General features: G+C 42.2%; 1 protein-coding gene across 1 annotated transcript in view; it reads right to left on the bottom strand.

Annotated features, from left to right (window-relative positions):
• MYO3B (myosin IIIB) overlaps positions 1-15,300 on the bottom strand; it is a 421,954-nt gene that overhangs the window by 361,682 nt on the left and 44,972 nt on the right. The window contains exon 9 of the mRNA XM_065928997.1: positions 6,035-6,180. Coding sequence (XP_065785069.1) covers positions 6,035-6,180 — 146 coding nt within the window. The remainder of the gene's footprint in view (positions 1-6,034; positions 6,181-15,300) is intronic.

Genomic DNA, 15,300 nt, shown 5'->3' with positions numbered 1-15,300 from the left:
CCATTTTCCCTCCACTGGTGTGGGAGCAGGGCTTTCTCCCTGGAATTCCAGTTTTCTCCTCTAGAATAAAGCGGTGATAGCATCTACCTCAAGGGTCACTGTGGGAACTGAACACATTTGCTTTTGTGAATTGCATAGCACTGTGCCTGCCACATAGATGGCACTCAATAAAGCTAAGCTAGGGTTTTCCAGGTGGCTCAGTGGTAAAGAATCTGCCTGCCAATGCAGAAGCCACAGGAGCTGTGGGTTTGATCCCTGAATCGGGAACATCCCCTGGAGGAGGAGATGGCTACCCACTCCAGTATTCTTGCTGGGATAATCCCATGGACAGAGAAGCCTGGTGGGCTACAGTCCATGGGGTCACAAAGAGTTGGACACGACTGAGTGACGCACACATGTGAATATAATTCAGACAAGGATCTTGAGATGGAGTCACCCTAAATTAGTATGAGGCCTAAATTCAATGATGAGTGGTCTCACCGGTCAGACAGAAAAGAAAAACACATAGAGTGTCAGTGAAGAAAGTCATGTGAAAAGAGAGGCAGAGATTGGAGTGATGCTGCCAAAAACTAAGGAATTCCAGAAGCCACAGAATCTGGAAGTGGCAGAAAGGATTCTCCTTCAGGGCCTGCAGAGGGAGCAGGGCTCTGCTGACATCCTGATTTTGGACATCTGGCTTCTAGAACTGGGAGAGAATACATTTCTCTTGTGTTAAGACACCAGGTTTGCGGTAATTTGTTGTGGCAGCCCTCAGAAATTAAATAGCTGGGGACAGTTTGGAACAATCTAAATTTGGTAAGGAAATCAAGCCTGAACGTAAATTGGGATGATCATGAGTTCTTTTCCCAAATTGTGTACTAGAGGAAAACTCCTCTTTAGGAAGGAAAAGTCACTGGCTTCAGGGACTGGAATGTTCAAGTTATTCTGTCTCATCCACTCTCAGACAAGGACATTTCTGCTGGGAATCTTAAAAGCACCCTGCATTTTCCCACAGGAACGCAACGGAAGCTCTCAATGTGCAGTAAGACTCTGCACCGATTCAGCTGCTATCTGGCCCCAATAAACAGGCCAGTGACAGGGCTCTTGGTCCTCATCCAGTAAACGCACCCACGCTGGTCCCCACTGCCTCCCTGACCCCATCTGTGGCGGTCAAAGAGGTCATTAGCCAAAGACTCCAAGCTAAGGAAAGATACCTGGTTGCCAAGAAAGGTACATAATTGTACATTTCTCCTAACTCCATGGGTTCTTGCAAATACATCTATAAACTAGAGCGCCTTTTAAGTGAAAAATCTGTCCAGGTCATCTGCAAGATCCTTCTAAGCCTTTGGAATTCTACAGGAGTCCACAGGAGAGAATTGTCAGAGAGAGGTTGTTGAGCCCACTGATGCCTAGAGAAACAGTTTTCCTTCTTTCTCTCTCCTCTAACTCCTGGAGAAAAATAGCAGCACAAAGAGCAGTGGCTGTCAGAGAGGGGTGACTTTTTTGGAGCAAAGGCATTAGACAAGATGACACATGCTGACAAGTTCAGCAAACAGTGGCTGCTCTGCCAATCAGCAGATAATTTCTGTGTGTTTGCAATGAAGGAAAGATTGCAAGTCATGTCGTGATCAGAGACAGGTCACGAATACCCCACGTGTCATCTTCTAAAGTGAAGGTCAAAAGAAAGGGGGAGGTGAGTGGAGGCAGACAGCAGAAAGCAGGAGACCCCTGTTCAGGCAAATCAAACACAGCTAGGCAGATCTCGCCTGTTTTCTGACAAAGCCCAGGGAACCCCAGTAATCACCTGTTCTGTTGACATCTGAGGCTCCCTCCTCACATGTAACCAGCACTGTGTTAAGTCCCAAGTCCTTTATCACTCACGAAAGTCACTCCTTCCCTGACTTGGGGCAGGTTTTCTTTTCTTCCCTTACTTGTTAATTTACTGAACTTATTTCCAATCAGAGAAAGGCATAGGCAAGAGGCAGGTAAGAAAGGCCACACACAGTACTCTGGCCCCCAAGAGCACTCTGCAATGGATTTCATTGTTTAATTGAAGAGAGCTCCAGAACACTGACAACACTCATAACCAAAGAGGAAAAACATTCTGAAACCAAATAGGTTCAAAGGAATTTTGTCATGACTTGCCATTAGCTTTAGGAAAGGAAATGCTGGGATAGAATGAGAGAGAGCCATGAAGCACATAGGTAGATAACCCGAGTGCCTATCTAAACTGTTTAAGTATTAAATTTCTCCATCAAAGAAGTTTTCTGAGAAAAGGATACTGTTTTGACCACCGAAGATTAAGAGGATAAACACATGCGCACACACACACACAAACACACTTGGCAATCTATGACCCTTCCTAAGAAAATTGTGTAATTCTAATTAACAAGATACTTTTTAAGTAAAAAACTTGGTGAGTATAAAAAGCTATCAGTTCAGTTCTGTTCAGTTCAGTCGCTCAGTCATGTCCGACTCTTTGCAACCCTATGAATCACAGCACGCCAGGCCTCCCTGTCCATCACCAACTCCCAGAGTTTACTCAAACCCATGTCCATCGAGTTGGTGATGCCATCCAGCCATCTCATCCTCTGTCGTCCCCTTCTCCTCCTGCCCCCAACCCATCCCAGCATCAGGGTCTTTTCCAATGAGTCAACTCTTTGCATGAGGTGGCCAAAGTATTGGAGTTTCAGCTTCAGCGTCGGTCCTCCCAGTGAACACCCAGGACTGACCTCCTTTGGATGGACTGGTTGGATCTCCTTGCAGTCCAAGGGACTCTCAAGAGTCTTCTCCAACACCACAGTTCAAAAGCATCAATTTTTCAGTGCTCAGCTTTCTTCACAGTCCAACTTTCACATCTATAAATGACCACTGGAAAAACCATAGCTTTGACTAGACGGACCTTTGCTGGCAAAGTAATGTCTCTGCTTTTTAATATGCTATCTAGGTTGGTCATAACTTTCCTTCCAAGGAGTAAGCATCTTTTAATTTCATGGCTGCAATCACCATCTGCAGTGATTTTGGAACCCCCCAAAATAAAGTCTGACACTGTTTCCACTGTTTTCACATCTATTTCCCATGAAGTGATGGGACCAGATGCCATGATCTTAGTTTTCTGAATGTTGAGCTTTAAGCCAACTTTTTCACTCTCCTCTTTCACTTTCATCAAGAGGCTCTTTAGTTCCTCTTCACTTTCTGCTGTAAGGGTGGTGTCATCTGCATATAAAAAAACTATGCAGTAATTATAAACATGCTACATTTAAAAAAATAAAACCTCCATCCTTCCTGTCCAAATATATCAAGCTGGCCATTAAGGTTGTAATAAAGGCACATGTAATCACACTGAGGGCCTGCTAACCACCTAGTGTTGACATTCCCTAGTTCAATCTGATTCATCACTTGCACAGGAACCAAGGGATGGTGAAAAGGCCAGAGGTTACACCACAAGGAGAGAAAGCTTCAACCTACTTTAGGATAAGGATCCGTGTCACTAAGATCCTTTTTTAGCCATTCACCTGTTCCTAAAGTTTGCCCTGTCCTGAGGCAAGCAGTGGGAGGCTTGGTTATTTGTGTTCAGATCTGGAAGCTTCTCCCAAGACAGAAGAAGGGAGGGGAGAGACAGTATAAAAGTTATTAGGGGAGAGGGTGTGGAGAAAAGGGAACCCTCTTACACTGTTAGTGGGAATGCAAACTAGTACAGCCATTATGGAAAACAGTGTGGAGATTTCTTAAAAAACTGGAAATAGAACTGCCATATGACCCAGCAATCCCACTTCTGGGCATACACACTGAGGAATCCAGATCTGAAAGAGACACGTGCACCCCAATGTTCATCGCAGCACTGTTTATAATAGCCAGGACATGGAAGCAACCTAGATGCCCATCAGCAGATGAATGGATAAGGAAGCTGTGGTACATATACACCATGGAATATTACTCAGCCATTAAAAAGAATTCATTTGAATCAGTTCTAATGAGATGGATGAAACTGGAGCCCATTATACAGTGTGAAGTAAGCCAGAAAGATAAAGAACATTACAGCATACTAACACATATATATGGAATTTAGAAAGATGGTAACGATGGCCCTATATGCAGGGCAGAAGAAGAGACGCAGAAGTACAGAACAGACTTTTGAACTCTGTGGGAGAAGGTGAGGGTGGGATGTTTCAAAAGAACAGCATGTATATTATCTGTGGTGAAACAGATCACCAGCCCAGGTGGGATACATGAGTCAAGTGCTCGGGCCTGGTGAGCTGGGAAGACCCAGAGGAATCGGGTGGAGAGGGAGGTGGGATGGGGGACCGGGATGGGGAATACGTGTAACTCTATGGCTGATTCATATCAATGTATGACAAAACCCACTGAAAAATTAAAAAATTAAAAAAAAAAAAGTTATTAGGGAGTGGAGGTTTGGCTGGGCACAGAAGCAAACTAAGAGGAGTCACTGGAGATAAAGGGTCTGTTAAACACATACACATTCACGTGAGTATGTGTGTACCCATGCACACGCACACACACTTTCAAAGCTGCCTCATATTTATTACCTATGAAATTTTCAAACATTTGGTCTGTATACAAATGCACATCAAAAAAAAAAACATACCCAAGTAGATGATCGCCTATTAAAAGTACATATGTCTTGCTAATCAGAAAAGTGAAAGTGTTAGTCGCTCAGTTGGGTCTGACTCTGAGACCCCATGGACTGTAGCCTGCCAGGCTCCTCTGTCCATAGGATTCTCCAGGCAAGAATACTGGAATGGGTTCCCATTTCCTTCTCCAAGCTAACGAGAAACCACACCTTAGTTCTGGTAATTGAGAAATTATGTGGCTACAGTAAATAAAGAGTAAGCCATTTGTGAAAACTCAAAACACACATGTAAATTATTCCAGATACCATCTATCATTTTCTGACATATTACTTTACACAATACTGTTTTGGGGTCCTGCATTCTTACATTATTTTGAACATTCATCAGATTATTCATTTAAAAAGTCAGGAGCTTTGTCCTAATCATCTGGACCTGTTTTTATACTTTGGAAAAGTAAAAAAGACCAACTCTGACTTGGTTGGGAATCATTTTGGGAATAATGGTGGGTGGTTGTTCACATCTGGACTAGGTATAAAACGATAACATTACGGTGATGAATGCCACAGAGCCTCATCTGCATATAAATAGACCTAATCAGAAATGCAAATTGCAATCAGGAGAAATTTTTAAAGGCTGTGATAGCTGTGTGATTGTGCAGATAAAGAAAGGTTAACACTTGTATTGTTAAAGCAGTTAAATGGCTCCCAGCCGGCCAGAGCCTTCCTTTGCAAGAGAAATGTGAAAGGCACAAAGCTTTCAAGCTGCAACATGCCTGCAAGGAGCTCCCAGATAGCTTCATTTTCTGTAACTAGTGCCTCGCCAAACATCAGCCCTATTCTGATGAAAGACAACCAACAAACCTCTTGTACAAAACCCTAATGAATATAGACAATAAAAAAATATATTGGTATTTAAATACCCTTCAAACAGACCTCTTTCAGCACCATTTCCCACTGAGACAGAAATAAAGGGTTAAAGAGAAAATCATGACTGATGTAACATTTTTCTAAAATTTTTTAGTGCTGGTACACATTTTTTTTTTTCATCCCTAAATTTTTCAGCATACTGGAGAAAGATTCAAACTGAAAAAAAAAAAAAGACCAGATATGATTATATAATTTAAAAAGAAAACACTAGTATTTAGACAGAGTACTTAAGCCAAAGCTACATTTTCAGTCTTGCCATGCAAAGCCTAAAAAATCAACATCTCAGAAAAACTGGAGTACTGAAAATATGCCATTGTTACAACATACTCCTATTATTTTTGGAATATGCTGTCTTTCAGGAAACCCTCTATCCCCCCTTCCCCCGTGCCGACCCCCCGCCGCCCCCTTAAAAGAGAAATACATTTTACAAACAGGCTTTCACAGGTTTGGAGAGAAACTGTTTACCAACTCTTTATTATCCTAACGAGCCTCGTTCACAAAGAACTAATGAGCCAAGAGCGCCATCTTGTGTCCTACCTTGGAATCTTAAAGAGCGTTTTCACAGGATGCATGTCAAAGAGGGGAGGATCTCCGTCCCCCAGTTCAATAGCTGTGATCCCCAAGGACCAGACGTCACAGCGAGCGTCATAGGAAGAGTCGTACTGCTGCTCACAAGCGATGACCTACCAGACAAAAGCAGGACACGACACATCAACCCCACTGACACCTCAGGTGCCCCAAAAGGCGCTTGGCCGGTCTCAGCCCCCGTCTCAGTTTCCTGGCTATACTGATACTGAATTTCAGTAATAACAAAAGGTCCATTTTCTAGGCTTTATTCGTGTGATTGATTTATCATCCGATATGTTCATCCACTTTTAAAATGTATGAAAGGACGGTGCAAGGGTGAATACCTCACCACACCCACCCTGACGCCCTTTAAGGGTCAGGCCTTGTCTAACACCTCCTTACCAGCTGCCGATTCAACAGTGAGGAACAGCTGTTCTCAAAGATGCCTGTCTCTTGTGTCTCCTGCACAAAGTCCCTACAGACTGATGTGGTTAACTTAAAATAGGAACCACTCCCTCGCATTCTCTTTTTCCAAGAAAATCTTCCCCCCTCCACAACCCCAACTGGTTTATGCTTCCGCCCAGCTGCTGCTTCGGGGATTAGCCCAACCGGGTACTGGAGAAGGGGAACCAGAAAATGCCCTTGGGCTTGTCATTGGTTTGAAGAGTTTGGAACCTTGTGGGAAAGTATTTTTCTATCAGCTTTTTGAGTTAGCAGGGAAAGCTCTACACTTAAACTCTGGTGGGTATCACAATGGACTGGGAGAAGGCAGGGGTGGGCCGGAGCATGTTGCAGGGACCGAAAGCTCCTTTTTGACCTGAAATCTGCCTCCTTGACCTAGGATAACCCATGATTATGAGAAGGTAGGAGACTTTTACGGTTTGAAGCTGTGTTGGTCCAAACAGCCTATGAGGTAGACATACAGCATCGCTGGCCAAAGGAGTGGGCCTCCCTGCCCTCTTAGGCCATCAGAAGGTCGTTGACTTTGAGTGAGATGGACCAACTTAGGTGGAGGAGAAGAGTAACAGATCTGGCTTACACATTAGCAGGAGCATTCTGGCTACTGTGCTGAGGATACATTAATAAGACACGTGAGTAGAAGAAGCAACACCAGTTAAAGATGCTACTGCAGGAATCCAAACTAGAGACAGTGAGAAATAATCAGATTTTGATAATATAATTTTGAAGGTAGGGTCAACTGGATTTGCTGAATGGGGCTTATAAGAAAGAGGAGTCCAGAATTTTTAACCTGGGCAATTCCAGAACGAAATTGGTATTTAATGAGATGGGGAAGACAGTAGTAGAAGCAGGTTTGGGTTGTGCTCCACTGGGGACATTCTAAGTCTGAGATTACTGTGAGACTTCCAAATGGAGAATTTAATTTTAGTTAGGTAAGACTCAGACGTCTGACCTAGAGAATAAACATGTCTTGTTTAAAGCCACTAAATATGTGGTAATATTATGTCAGTGACAGAAACCTAATACACCTTTTCTCTGCCGGACCCAGCTCACTGGTCTCACGATGCTAGGTGAACATGCCCATCTTACCCAAAACATGGTCTCCTACTTTCATAATTGTCCTCTACCCTTTTCTTCTGATTTCTGAACTAAAGAACCCTTTTCCATGTACCTGCATCCTTGGCCTGGGATGGATCCCAGCCTCATGCTCTGAACAGACTCGCCTGCCACAGAATGATATATTTAACACATTAACACCTTAAAAGGATACTTTTAACACATTATTTTCAAATGTGCATTTAAACTCAAGTTCAAATAATTCCAATTTTTGGAAGCAGGGGCCGTTTCATTGTCCCCCAAGACCTCACTTTCATCACCTCAATCAGGTGAGAAACTACATTATTTTAAAAGATCTCCAGAGAAGGCTATTTAACACCTTCCCTTTCAGAAATGACATTTCCAAATGTGTGAGACAAATATAATTTTAGACCTATCAATCAGCAAGTAGTTCACCATCCTTATACATTCCTGTGGAGAATAGAGAAATAAGACTGTATCCTTCTCCAACAAGAGCTATGGCTGAGTGAAATTTAAAGTGAACCTGTAAGAAATTAAATAACAATCTATGACACTTATAAATGTCCTAAGCCAGTGCATACTAGCATGTCTAATAAAGGATGCAGGCTTCAAAAGCTTGGGATATTAGAGGGAGACCAATTCAGGCCAACCAAGATAATGAAAAGTATCTAATGCCCCTAGTCTACAACTTCCAGGAAGAAATTCCAATTGACTTCTAGCAATCTTGAATGGGACACAGAAGGCAATTCCAAGAACCTGTCCAAAGGTGGAAATGGAGATATCCTATCGTTTCTCAAGTGCTGTTATAAAATATTCAAAACGTGTATCTGGTTTTCACTTCTCTTCACAGACAGACACATACTATCTTCAGCTCAGTTTGATTAATAGAAGAGTTTGGCCAAATTCTCTTCCCTAAACTCAGCTAGCAATGTGACAAAGGAATTATTTAAGCTTAGCTTTCTAAAGAAGTTTATAGGAAATTTCTGAAGTAAAATAACTCACAAATAATTATTAAGTACTGATGAGCCAGCATGGTCCTAGGTAGGTACACAATCACTCTGTGGGACAGGTACTATTACTGCCTGTAGTAGGCATGGAAACTGAGCTATAGCACAGTTAAATAGCTTCCCCAGAGCCCACAGCTAGTCATGGTCAGGGACAGAATTTGAGCCCAGGCAGAGGAGAGACATCTAAACATCATAATATGATAAGGACTCTAAATAATAAAGGTTGTCAAGGAACCTGAATTATCAGCATCTGTCCTCATATTTTGACCAAACTAGCCACATTTTTGAGATTTGTTTCACCTAAACTCCATGTCTTCAGAGAGAGTCTCTCTTTCCCTTTCTCTTTACTGAGTTATGGGTGATGGGATTCAAAGACACACACTAAGAGGTTACATCCCTGATGGAAGGTCAACACATCCTGGAACTGTATTCCTGTCAATGCAACATCAAAGTCTGCAACTGTTTCTTTAGGAGAAAAAGCAATTTCATTCTCCTTAGCTCAGCATTCTCCTTGTCTCTAGGTAAAATAAAACTGAGTTAAGAATGCTTAGATGGTCAGTTGGTCTTGTCCCCAGGAGAACGCGACCTCTCAGAGAGCTCTCTGAATCGCTTGTTACCATGCTCCACAAAGAAAAGGTGAATGGCAGTGGCAACTAAGTGCACGGCCCTGGGACCAGGTTTCCCAGGTTCTGTAAGTCATATTAAAGGGGTGAAGAGAGGGGAGTTTGAAATGGCATTGCCACAGGCCCATGACCCGAAACACGTCATCCTCTTACATCCCTCCACCTCAGCTCTGCTGCCCCCAGGAGGAGACATACTTGAGGCAAGTGTATACTCTCCCTTACGTCAAGCCTTTGCTTCAATCACAGGAGTATAAATGATGTTGGTGGCAGTGGAATGAGACAGATAGAACAGGTGAGAGAGAGAGAGAGACTTCAAGGGAAGACTTGCAGGACTTGGGAGGCTAGGGAAAGGGGCACACCAAGGAAGACTAACATATGACCTGGGTGACCAAGAGAATGATGGTACCATTCACAAAACAGGGAAGTCAGGAAGAAGACATCAGTTTGGTAGGCAGTACAGCAAGTTCAAATTGAGTCTAAGCTCTATGCCTAACTAGGTACAAAAAAGCCATGTGTGCTCTTGGAAACTTCTTTCCCCTGTGTAGATTCAATAAGAAAAACAAAATTCCACCAGGATCAGAAAGAGAATATACTAAAGGGTAACAATGAAACACTGATGTGCTTTTAGTGACTACATTAAATTTTATGTTACAGTAAATATATCTTACATTTCGCAACTCTATAGACTTTAATCTTCCTATTCTTGGTTGCCAACACAACTAGTCAAAATTTGTAGTTTGAATACACAGTTATAAGTACCAAAAGCAGATACAAGGTTGTATATCATCAACTTTAACTGGGATATTACTCTTAATGTAGTATTGTGAATAGAAAAACTGCTAATGAATGTCAATTCTACAAAGTAAGAATTCTCCATTGTTGATTTCAGAGTCTCACAAGCATGTTCATATGAAGAAGATATGTCTTCTGGAATGTTTCACACGATGTGTATGTAAGTGCACCTGGCAAAAGCTAAGAGCATAGAATTAACTGAATTAAAGAGAGTTCTACAGCAATATTTGCTAATGACCTACTAGCTCCAAGATTAAAATGCTGACTCATTGAGTCTCAGTGAGTTTCAGGATGTATAAATTCCTACAAACTTCTGCATAGTCACCTTTAACAACCTTTCATTCTTCCGCATGATATCAGTGAGTGTTTATACTGCTTCTGAGTTTTAATGAGTAGTTTTATCCACTTGGTGTTAATCTATCATTAGCCTCATCACTTCTAGGTTTAAAGGGGCCAGTCTTACGATCTCATCAAAGTGACCCCTGAAGTAAACAGAAGTAACACAGGGTGAGGATTATGTCTTATCTTTCTTCCTTTCCCATCCATATCAATTTGTGGCACTCATCAGAGAAGCTATGCTGAAAAACTTTTGGATTGGAATCAGAAAGTCTGAACTCCATTATTCACTAGCTGGGTCCCTCTGATCAAGTCCCCTGAAAATTTTGAGCTGAGGGTTCTTTAGTTACAGTGATCTCACTTTCTAGATCTATAAACTGGCAAGGTGGGGATGAATAATCTCTAGTATCCCTTCCAGCTCTAACATACTGATTTCATGATTTCAAAATAAGTGGTTTGGGGGTATCTCAAAATGAGAGGCTACCTTCTCTATGCAAATTACTTAGCAAACAGTAGATTATTCTGGGGTATGAACCGGATGACTAGAATTTTGAGTGGATTGTATTGCCAATATTTGGTAGAAGGTGTTAAGGTCTTTGAAAAGATGCTGGTTGCTGTGATAATGCCTCCGTTAAGGAAGATAAGCTTCAACAACACAGCAGTTGTTTGGATGCTGGTTAATGGAGCATGTCCACGTTCCTACCTTGAAATGCAAACTTATGACTTTTCTGATACACTTAGACTACATTGATGCTTATTTTAGGAAGGAGAAAGACACTAATGTTCGGATTTCTGGCAATATCTATGCACTAACAGCCTCAGTGCTCAATACCAATACCTATTCTACCCGGAGATGGGCTAGAGCCTCTGAAATGTTGGTCATTACCTCCTGGGCTACCCCAAAACTTCTTTCTTGAGGGAGCTGAGGACAAGAAATACGTTTTCACTATAGTTTAGCTCTACTGGTCTTTGTCGCAAAAGCTAGCAGTCAGTTTTCTTTGTTAGGGCAGTTCTCGCAAGACTTCTTTAAGCTAACGAGTTCCAAAGTTTAAGACTCCAAATCCACGCCAGTCACTCCCTCCTCCCCTCTCTTAAAGGAGCTTATAGGGTGAAATTGTAGCTACAATTTGATAACACAACTGCTTTGGCACACATCATTTCCTTATCCATCCTTGGGTCCTTGGGCATGGTCCACTGAGTTCTGTTGAGGAGGCTGGCCCTTTCTTTAGTCATGAGCTGGAGAAAACTAACTGTGAAAAGCTCTGGGAGTGTGAAAAGACTTGACCCTCTGGTGGCTGCAAAAAGGTCCCAGAGCCAGGCACCTTCATTTTGGTTTTGCCGCTTTCTCACTGGATAACTTTAGCAAATTATTTAATCTCCCTGTATCTCTTCTTCCTGTATAAACCAAGTAACCCTTTCCCCCTGGGTGTTGTCTGAAGCATTGCTTAGGGAAATGCTGATTACCCAGTTTTTTCTATGGTACTAGAATGTTAGTAGAGGATATCACTGGGTCATAGATGCATGGGTAATATATATTTTATTGATTTACTTCTATAAGACTGTCTACATTTACTAAAATACCTACAGGGAACACAAATTATTTCTATAACAAAAAAGAACAAATTTTGTCTGTTTTTCTGTCTTGAAAATATAAATAAGTATTGGAAAGTTTGCCTTGATCTTCGAAAGGGTGTGGTTACTTCCTCAGGGGTATGTATTGGCTGTGGGGATTCTTCATCAGCAAGATGACAGGTTAAAGGTGATGTCTTGGTTGTAAAACTAGGGTCACACAAGTTTAAAAAGAATTCTCTTCTCAACCATACCCCTTTCCATTGTAAGCAGAAGACCAGGCATAGTACTGTCACTTTCTCAGGCCACCACAGTCCCATGGAATGCCCCATGATTGCAGTCTCATTTCAACCTAGACCAAGAGTAGGGCTTACTGGTAAAGTTCCCAAAACAGGGGTGAGATATACCCTCTATCTTTGCAGAAAGACTTGAGCTATAATAACCTGAGAGAACAGTCTCTCCTCAACTCAAAGTCTTCATTATCTACGAAGAGTATCTGTATTAGACTGGATATAAGGGGAATAAAAAGTAGTCAACATATGAACTCCTGCATTCAGAAAACCTAGATTTCTCCAAACTATTTAACTTAAACCATTTATCAGATGACAAATCAAAGAACTGCTGGGCTGAAATCTCTTTCAATAATGTGATTTTTAACCAATATGTTCAAGCAAATAATATTACAGTAGCATCATCCACCATAAGGAAAAATATGTTTTGTTCTTTTAAAGAATGATTTACAAAACTTAAAAGACAATAGCTGTTATTCAGACTATTTTATTTTTCCACTAATTTTTAAAATGTCATTAAAAATGCAATTAGGTTTGCTTTATATGTTCTGATTTCTCATCTTACTAGAATTGATTGTGTGATCCAAAATTATAACCAAAGGTCAAGATTAAAATTTCAGTCAAGTACACAGGCAAAATGCTGTTATCTCAAGAGCTAAATTCAGCTTAAAAAGAGGCAAAGCAAATAGACCTAAAGCTATTAATCCTTGGCTGACCTTGAGCCCAAAAATAAAGTCAACAGACTGGCAAATAAGATGGGTTGAGAAGTAGGAAGGCAAATAGGATTCTTAATTTTGCTTACATAATTCACACAGCATAATTAATAAATGTTATTGATCATAAAGATTTCGAAAATAGGATTTCCCTAGAATTGTAAATTGCAGCTATAAATATTCCAGTGGCAAATATTATTCATCAGTTTTACATACAAACATCTTAAAGTGTTACAAGCTGAGATATTGAATAAGCACATGAAATCTCTTCCCTTGGACGAAATATAACTTCAAGGGAGAATACATTTGATATTTGAGGGGTTTCTTTCCAAAAGGGATGTGGACTAGAAGAACTGAAATTGATGGGGTGGTGCTTTTTTTGGCTCATTCATAAAACTCAAGGCTAGAACTGAATATATATTCCTTATACTGAGAAACTGCCAGTAATAATTTAAATTATGCTGTTCACATAAAATTGAGAAAGGTCTCTAATTAAAATATGATGTTCTACAAGCCTTTTCTCAGGATTGTAACACTCAGCTTATGCCTTTAGAAAAATAAAACAAGGTTCAACTTAAAAAGACGCAGAGCACACGCACACGACACCGCTTCCCACCATGGCTGGCGGAGGGCAGGGGGGCTGTTCTGGGTTTGAGGCCAGCACACAACACCAATTTTGTACTGAAATTCCCCAAAGCCCTGGAAACATATCACTTTTGTTGTTTCTTTTGTTATGGACTGTAGCCCACCAGGCTTCCCTGTTCATGGGATTTCCCAGGCAAGGATACTGGAGTGGGTTGTCATTTCCTTCTCCAGGACATCTTTCTGACCCAGAAATCAAACCCGTATCTCCTGCACTGGCAGGTGAATTATTTACCAATGAGCCACTAGGGAAGCCCAACATATTACTTACACTTAACTGTTTGGCAAGCCCTGCTCTCAGACTCAGGACCAGTATCACAGAATTTCTCTGTGAAAGCAAAATCAGTGACCCCAAATTTTTGTATGTGTCCTTAGTACTCAAAGACTCTGAAGAAATACATGTGCTTGGAGACCCAGGAGAATCCCACCAGCCTCCCTTAGCAGCTTTCCCCAAATTAGAGATGGATGCTGGAAGGGATCCTAGGATTCATTAAGTCAATCCCCCTACTTCACAGATGAGGAAACCGAGGTCTTAGGGAATAGCTTAGTCACAGAACTGGTTTGTAGCCAAACCAGGAGCAAAGTCCATGACTTCTCCATGAGTGAGGCATCTCCCAGGGATTCTTATAATACACAGAATGCTAAGACATTCCCAAAGGGATTTCATGTTCCATCCTAAGCCATAGCCATGGTAACTGTCATACTCTGAGCATGCAGCACTCCCTCCACTTAAGCAGGTGGGGTTTCTACTGCCTCTCACTTCCCCATGTGCTCACTTTTCCTTCCACTGCCCCTTCCCTTTGTCAGCTAGTGCTCTAATTCTACCAGAGGAGGAGTTCTACAATTTCATTCTTTTCACAGCTGTTAGGTCAGGTATTCTTACCTTAGGGGAGGAGACAGATTCAGAAGGGTTAAGAAACTCTCCCCAAGTTATTTAGCTAGTAGGTAACAGAACTGAAGCATAAGCCACAATAAGAAACCAATGGGGGGAGGGGTTGCAGGTAGCTTTTCTCCTCTGCAATACATCTGAAAAACAGGAAGGGAAGCAAATCGAACAGAATATCTGAATGTTCCCGCATGGGCACTCCCCTTTATCCACACGTGGTCTCTGGGTGATGTCCTCTCCCAGACTGACATCACCGTGCAAACCAGAGCGCCCTTGGGAATATCACACAGTCCTGGCAAAGAGTGATTTCCTTTATCTTTTTAAAACCAAAAAAGATATGAGAAAAACCTGGGACATAATAGAGTTCCATGAATAGGAGTTCCACATGCTCCAGACTCACGCCCACCCCAGGCTCCCCTGGGGCCCATTCCTAATGCTGACTGCCCGCCTCCCTCTGCTTTCCTCCAACAGCTCAGGGTCCATCGTGCAGCGGAGCCAGCGCAGCCCTGGCCTAGCTGTAAACTGCTTTCCCCTTCCGTGGGGCTGAGTCCCTGTTCCCGGGGCAGGGCAATGGAGGCGCTAACCAGAGGGTAGCCGCCGGGTGATCTGACTCGGAGTCTAGGAGGAGCAGAGGCGGGCTCTGACATTTCTTCAGCAAACACTTCTGCCCCTGCGGGAACAGTTCTTCATCTTTGGTGGATTGAAGAAGGGGAAACAACAGGTGCCTTGACCTTTCTCACCTCCCCAGAGAGAGGTGGGAGGACAGTCAGGGAATTCTAAATGCTCACAGAGGCTATGACTTTGCTAGGTCTTACTCAGCCCTCAGCACGAGGCAAGTTGGG

Source organism: Muntiacus reevesi, chromosome 3, assembly GCF_963930625.1.
Source record: "Muntiacus reevesi chromosome 3, mMunRee1.1, whole genome shotgun sequence".
Taxonomy (NCBI): Eukaryota; Metazoa; Chordata; class Mammalia; order Artiodactyla; family Cervidae; genus Muntiacus; species Muntiacus reevesi.
Note: the sequence above shows the minus strand (reverse complement) of the source record. Positions and strands in the feature narration are given on the sequence as shown.